Source organism: Adiantum capillus-veneris, chromosome 17 (genome assembly GCF_014529385.1).
Source record: "Adiantum capillus-veneris isolate H3 chromosome 17, ASM1452938v2, whole genome shotgun sequence".
NCBI classification, from domain to species: domain Eukaryota; kingdom Viridiplantae; phylum Streptophyta; class Polypodiopsida; order Polypodiales; family Pteridaceae; genus Adiantum; species Adiantum capillus-veneris.
Window position 1 is genome coordinate 47,635,274 of NC_140947.1, and position 7,874 is coordinate 47,643,147.

The following is a 7,874-nucleotide window of genomic DNA, read 5'->3' on the forward strand; positions in this document are numbered from 1 at the left end:
CAAGAAACAAATTTCCTTCCACATTCCAAAGCTCTCCTTGCCCTTGCATATAGAGCCCCCATATACAAGAAAAGTGTAGTCACCCCTCAATTCAAACCAGAGGGCCAAGTATTCTCAAAGGTTTAATAAGGTCAAATCATCATTACATTGGCATCCCAAGCATCATCTCCTTGCATGCAAACATGAAGCTTTGCCCGCATTCATCATGTCAAAATCCAATGCCTCCCATTTGCCCTCGATAAGTTTCTAGGGTTAGTATGGGAAAACAATATAGAGTTGTTGGCAAATGCTAGTGTAGAACGCCTTAATTCTTGACCGATGTCTATCATTCATGGTGGTGTCAAGATGGTGGTTTCTTGGACTTGACAAAGGAAAAGAGAATTTACATGTGCTTGATGTTACCCTAAACTACAATGGTTATGTAGGAGCTTCACAATGAGATTCTTCTAAAAAAGAAGATGGTAGGAGGTAAGGGAGCTATGGAGGGAGCATCATGTGGAGTGTAGGTGAAGCTCTCCATAATTGGATTTCGGTTTAGCATTTCATATTTGAGCTTGGAACAGGAGGGGAGGGAGAAAGGGATGTGAAAGTTGCTCTTTCATTTAGAAAGAGAGAGTGAAAAGCAGGTTTGGAGGTTGTACAAAGAAGGAAGGGTCTAGATCTCAGAGAGGGAAAGTAATTAGAGGGAGGGAAAAGAAGCCTTCAATGAGCAGTAATGATGTTAGGGTGTTTTTTAGATTATCCCAAGGAGGAGGGAGGGATAAGAAGCTTGCCCACCTATAGAAAGTGACCCATTGATGGCTACAACAAGTGGACCCTGTAAAAATTGGGGGATATTTTTTTCCATTTTTCAACCATCTTACAAAATATAAAAGGCCTCTTTTGCCTAAACTTGTATGTTTGACCTCTAATATTTAGACTCGTAGAAACCCAACATTTTTGACACATAGCACTCCCCCATTTGGCTATTTTTTAATCACTTTGATTAGGCTTGGGAAAATTAAAGGGTCCCAAGAAGACTCCATTGAGGCCCTAATGAGTAGGATCTTTTAGAGAAGAATAGATCATGGATAATAAAGAGAAGGTGCATAAACATAGTTTTAATAAATGGATACAAAAATGTAGTAGGGGGTTATCAATTGTTGAATCCTTATGAGATATTTAGAGAGTATTTGATTAGCTCTTGATGAATGAACAAAAGCATTTAGCATTAGAGAAAGTGGATCTTTTGTCAGGATACAAATCAACGACTTCAAAGAGTTAATTGGTGGATCTTTTAGAAAATTTAGCTGGTGAATTAGGGTTGAAAAGGGAGTGGAAAGAGGTTAGGAAAGGTATCATTATGATAGTGAAAAGGAAAAAATGGATGGACAAGCTTATGGTGGCAAAGATAGAGCAGATTCAAGTAAAGAGGAAGCAACTGTGAAACCAAATGCCATAGGTGCAAAGCTTGAAGAAATGATTCTGGATAAACTTGTAAAGGGCACTCAAGGATTGAAAAACCTGAATGCTCTCAAGCTTGAAGACAAGGGTTCAACACCTAGACCAAGAAAATGGTCTCTAAGATAAGAAGAGGTTGACACGCACTATATCTAGTGCGATATGCATGATCAGATTTGAAAAGAATGTGAAGACTTTAATGAATCTCTAAGAAAAAATTTCATTTTCTAGAAAGATAAAATGATTGAGTTTAGGAAAACAAACTTTCCTTTTTTAAAAAACTTTGAAAATGGAGGCATACAAAAGATTATGGATGAGATGGTGTCTAGCAATAGTCTTGTTGAAGCATCTAGTTATGGCTAGGTAGAGCACATTTATGGATGAAGATTTTGGTGGAGTCAAACCTGGAGAAACTTATGCTAAGAAAACTGATGAAAAAGGAAGGGTTGCTCATAAAACACTATATCAAGTGGAAAACTTTATCAAGAAGACAATTGGTTGGGAGGACCCTGTGGGAGTCTTCTGGATTCTCTCTCAATTTATGCTTATATTATGGAGACAAAAGGAATTGTAGAAGAAAGGCAAATATGGAAAGAGGAAAATCTAGGTACTTCAAAGGGGAAAAACAAGGGCAAATAATAAGAAAGAGGAGGAGGATCAATGGACCTGGTAAATCTAAAGAAGCAAGGTAAACCTAAAGGAACTGGTTATAAATTGAAGTTTGACAACAAACTAGCTACAGATCCTAAAGAAGGTACGGATCCCTAACAACAAAGTGGAATGCACTTTATGAGAGATCATGGGCATAACAAAGTGGAATTTTTATGATGAAATCATTGATATTATCAAAAGGAAGCGTCAGATATTGATTGAGCCAAAAAACAATGAAGCTCCAAGGATTTCAATGGTTCAGAGACTTCAACAAAAGATTGAAACAATTTTATATGAATATGAAGATAAGGAACCAATTAAGAGTTGTTTGAATAGCACAAGTTTTCATGAAAGGTGAAACATGTGCGCTTTCATAAAGAGGAGGAACTAGGTATAATACCAAGGAGCCATTTAACAAGAACTCACCAAGCCAGGGCTATGATGGAGACCTTGGTAAAGGTGGGAGATTTTGATGAGCCTTGTGTTGCACTTGCTGATGACTGTGAATAAAAAAATAATATTATGCCAAAGAGCTTATACTTGAAAGGAAAGTGACCATAAATATTGATCATGGATGGCAAACTTGAGCTACTTATGCCTTACCAAGAGATCATTATGGTGCATGCCCCATTGTTAAAGTGGCTATTGGGGGTGTATGTGATGAGTAATTTTTTTTTTGCAGGATCACTCTACTTATCCTCTTATTTTGGGATAGCCCATCACAATTGTAGGTATGGAGACCAAGTTTCTAGATTATGGATTTGCTTATGCAAGGATTCAAAGTAGGGATGGTAAGAGAGCCGTTCAGTTCCAAATTGTGTGCATAGATCATCGTAGAAATAGGGATAGTTTAAGACCCTCCACTGCCAAAGGTAACAAATGAGTTCAAAGAATATGAGGATATACACATTTCTCCCAAGTTCTATTATAAAGTGGGCTCATGATTATAAACAAAAGGGAAAGCTCTTATCAATTTGATGGCCAAGATACCTTTATTTTTTGGACTTTTGGGCTTGATTTTAGAGGGTTTGGTGTCTTACAAGAAGTTCAATGACTTATGCCAGTGGAAAAGATATTGTATTTGTAACGTTAAATGACTTATGTAAGCAGGAAAGCAATATATTTGTGGGACTTATAGGGATGTGAAGTGATCGAGCCTAAAGAAGTTATTTCAAGAGTCTTTGAAGTGGTTTCTTTTGTGGATACAATGATGGACCAACTTGAAGCTGTTATTCAAACTAGGTGACAAAGTAAAGTTGTGCTCAATAAGAAGATACAAATGGTGATTTTGGAGCCATCTTGTGCACCCTATTCAAACAGGTGGTTTACATTTTAGAAGAAGAATGGTGCATTGAGGTTTAGATAGGACATGCAACCAATGAGCAAAGTTACCATTAACAATGTCATTGTCTAAACTTTGTTCACACTATATATAGTACAATGTCTTCACCAATCCCAATGGTGTACGTTATATATGGTAAGGTGCACATCCTCACCAATGCGAATGATGTATACATGCAAGGATCTAAGTACAATGCATACACCATTAGTATTGGTGAGGATGTGAACCTTACTATAGGAGACACCTAGTTCAGTTGCATGTATGATGGATTTGATGAACAAAGTGTCAAGGGCCTTCATTTCTCACATTAAAAATGTCTTTTATTTATTTAATTGTGTCGATAAAAGGTTGTGAAGAGGATGAAACAATAGAACTGGGGGGGGGGGGGGGGGGGGGGGGGGGGGGTAGAGGGTTTAGTGTTAACCACATTTATGGCTGTGACAAGATTTTAACAAAGCTTGAAGACCCCAAACCTTTTCATTTGTGCATGCAAACACACTCTAACTCTAGAACATAGATCGTGCTCAAATGGAAATTTGGCTACATAGGCATAGTCTAAAGGATAGTATAAGATCTTGAAACACAACAATATCCCACAAAAATAGCCAAAATCAAATGTTCTTAGTGATGCCTGCCAAGAATCCCGAGAATGAGTGCAATACCCAACACACCAAGGAGGAGAATGTATAAACCTTTATCCTCAACTGCTTCTTCCACTACTCTTGCTTGCTACTCACATCTCAACCACAACTAGGGTATGATACCATGTATAGAGTTAGAGAAGAAGAGAGCTTGAGCTTGTGAAAGCACACACGCACACAACCAAGAGAGCACACAATGGACATGGAGGTTGAAGGCCACTTAACTACTCAAAATGATTCAATTTATAACATAAGTAGGAAATACAAAATTATACCTGGTAAAATTCAAGAATCAACTTAAGATTTTCTTAACACATCCTTGTCTTAGCCCGTTGTTGGATAGGATCCAATAGCTCAAGCTGTTACTACATCATTTGCAAGGTGGAAAAACTTACTAGAAATGCCTACAATAGGTTATCAACAACATGTACAAGAGGGAAAGTTACAAAAGGAGGGTGAATGAAGCCCTTAAAAGAAAACTGAGTAGGAGGCGGAAAACTACATGGAGTGCTGCTCATTGGACTTTCAGGTTTAAAGCAATTTATACTTTCTCACAACATGCCAATTATGGTCACTTACTATGGTTGGTCTTGCGTCAAGGCATTTGGTGTAGGGTCAAAACCAAGAGATTTGGCAGTAGCAATGGCTTGTGCCCAAAATGCAAAAAAAAAGAGGAAATAATTTGTAAACCTTTTCTTTAATTGTCCTATGAATAGGAATGCAAAGAGGCTCTTTAGTATGTACTCAGCATGGAGGAGACATCTCCATCCACATGAGTTTGTATTTGTTTGATTTGGCACTATCAAATCTTTTATGTTTGCCTTGTACAATGCATAACTTTCACGTAGCTTTCCATATGCATGAAGTAATCTCTTTATGTAGTTGCAAACAAATAAATTAGTTGGTCAAGTACAACAATATTCGTGTGCAACTCTAAACACACAAAAAACATTTTCAAAATATTAGCACTCACAACCTTAATTTTGAATGGGTTCCTTGAATTGAATTGAGATACACCTCTTTGCTACAATTCATCCAAAAAAATTCACCTACCAAGAGATTGTGCTAGGGGGTTGTAAAGGGATTGATGAGGCTTATGCCATTCAATTATATGTGTTTGCTTTGGTCCATGTGGGCTCAAAGGAATGCTATCGTATTCTTTGGCAACAATCTATGTTCCCTATCCTTTTTTAAGGTTGAGATGTTATAGGTCTTCTTCAAGAAATTGTAAGATGCTTCTTTACAAGATCTTTATCAAGTCCAAAGAGAAGAGAGATGGCATGCTTGGAGAAATTGACTAGCTTCTATCCCTACCAAGGTCCTTCTCCTCAATGAGTGGAAATTCCAACTCTTTATACATTCTTAGGCTTAGTTTGCTCAACTGTTGGAGCTTTGTAATTGGGCATTAGGTTTGGTAGCTTTTCTTTCATGCCAACAATTTTTATTTTCCCTTGGTGGATACCATGAATCCCTTTTCCTGTTCTTTGGGGACTTTGTAATTAACTACTAACCCCTTTTTTCAATGCAATTTCTGTTTCTCACAAAAATACTTTCACAACTTGCAGGGTAAAGCATGTATCTTCCACCCGGTATTATGTTCAGTCCTCTTTCTTTCAGTTCTTGTTTTATTTAAAGTAAGCGGTTCCCTACGCTTTTTACTAAATAAATCAACGTTGGACTCACGTGATTTTAGGTGGCCTTGTCACCTTGAAAATGAAAGTTTCCATCCAATATTTTTAGTGTGAAGCATAGATAAATTATTGATGCAATGATCTGGCAAGTTATAGGAGGCAATGAGCTAGCCAACTGCTAAAATGTGATTCGACTGCATCAAATTTTCTTCTGCATAGTTCTACTTCTTATGTGAATGTTTCGAAGGTGGAAACAATAGAACATTGGGCATTGTTGTGTGTAGAATGAACAAGCCCTTATTAGAGTAGTTTCGCACGTTGAGTAAGCGATGCTAAAGCTAATGTGAGCAAGCTTGGAGGTTAGCGTCTGACAAAAGTTGAAAAGAGATCGCATGGCTTGTCTTGTGTGCTGGCCATGGCGGGGGTAGTGCCAACTCTGCTAAAATTGGCAGAGTTGAGAAAGGAGATCCTCGTTACTGAAGCATGTTGGGCGGGAGTAGCACCCCCGTGTGTGGACATGCTCTTAAAGGAAGGATTCACTCAAAAGAAAACGAAGAAAGAAAAGTATGTTACAAACGTGAGAACAAGAGACAAGAGTCTTAAATTTTGGCAAAGGCTGGTGGATGGATGCATAGGTCAAGGGCACATGCTTGGAGGAGCCACGTGGGTGAGGTAGAAGCGACTCAAAGCCACATGGAGTCATGCATGGCCGTGCCGGGGCCCAAATAAAATTTTCTTTAGGATCTAGATTCTAAACCTTCTGAAAGAAATTGAGATAATAGCGAATTAATTCATTTTACGCGATAATAAGTAGCCGAAATTGGCGACGTAATCGTGTGGCCGCCTAAATAGGTAATGCTTAAGAATAAGGCCCAAGGGCATGAGCCGTGCAGCCTGGCCTTTACTACAAGCCACGACTACGTCCACTCTCTCGTTCCAACTACACCTGTGAATCTGTGATGACTGCTGCATCTCTTCCCTCGCGCTCTTTCTAGAATCTACTCTTCATAACTCATGAGTCGTGACCACTTCGGCTTGCCAATGCTCTCTGAGAGATGGTCTCCAGGTCCCACTCTCTCCTCTCGTAGGGAACAGCAGCTTTTCCGGAAATCCATAGTCCACTCTCTCTCTCATCAGTCCCGTCTCTCTCTCTCTCTCTCTCTCTCAAGTGGAGTGCTCTTCTGCGACATACCTGCTTCTCTCTCTACGAGTCTAGTCCACTCTCACGGAGTCTCACCTGGTTTCTCACTCGCCTGTCGAGTCTCTTCTCACTCTCTCTGCACCCCGGCCCGGCAAGGCGCAAACCAACTACACGCTTCTTACACCTAACTACCCGGACCTCAAACGAGCACCGTGGCACACGTTCGATTCCTTGTCTCATCAGTCTCTTTCCATCTTTCCATATCTAAAGGCAACTGGCAGTCTCTGAAGCAGAGCGCTCTCACACGCCACATCTCTCTCTCTCTCTCTCTCTCTCTCTCTCTCATATCCCGTCTCTAGCTGTCTTTTCCCTGTTGCTCGCTTTCCTGGACATTCTGGCTTTCTGCACAGAGGTGCAGTTGCAGTTTGGCCAGCTGCAGCTGCGCGATTTCTTTCTGTACTAATCTCTTTCTCCTGCCGGCTCTGTCACCACAATCTTTCTGCACAGGTTTGTTTGGAGGTACATTGTGTTCCTGCCGCTGACTATGACAGTGGGGAAGGTGCAAAGAGCGAGACCGTGTGTTTACTACAGTGCTGGCCGAATAACGCTGCAGTGGTAGAGAGAGAAAGAGAGAGTGACAATGGAAGGAGGTCGAGGAGGGGCAAACGTGGCGATGGTGGATTGGTTAGTACCGCTGTGCATGTTCGGGGCGGCGTGGATGTGGATGCATAGGTGGGGGCAGAGGGGGCACAGGGGGCCGAAGTCGTGGCCGCTGATAGGCTGCGTGGTGGAGCAGGCGAGCAACTTCGATTTACTGCACGACTGGCTGCTGTATTACTTCCGGCGGCTGGCCACATTCTCGGTGCCCATGATGTCCATCAACAATACTTTCACCGTCGACCCCCTTAACGTGGAGCACATTCTCAAAACCAATTTCCGCAACTACCCCAAGGTTCGAACCCCCTCTCTTTCTCTCTCTCTCTCTCTCTCTCTCTCTCTCTCTAACCTATCGACTTTTCTCACGACAA

General features: G+C 40.6%; 1 protein-coding gene across 1 annotated transcript in view; it reads left to right on the top strand.

Moving 5' to 3' along the window:
* Positions 1-6,778: 6,778 nt before the first annotated feature.
* The window catches only part of LOC147437195 (cytochrome P450 704B1-like), a 7,491-nt gene continuing 6,395 nt past the window's right edge, over positions 6,779-7,874 (top strand). Inside the window, exon 1 of the mRNA XM_086486790.1 lies at positions 6,779-7,798. Coding sequence (XP_086342916.1) covers positions 7,487-7,798 — 312 coding nt within the window. The 5' untranslated portion in view covers positions 6,779-7,486. The remainder of the gene's footprint in view (positions 7,799-7,874) is intronic.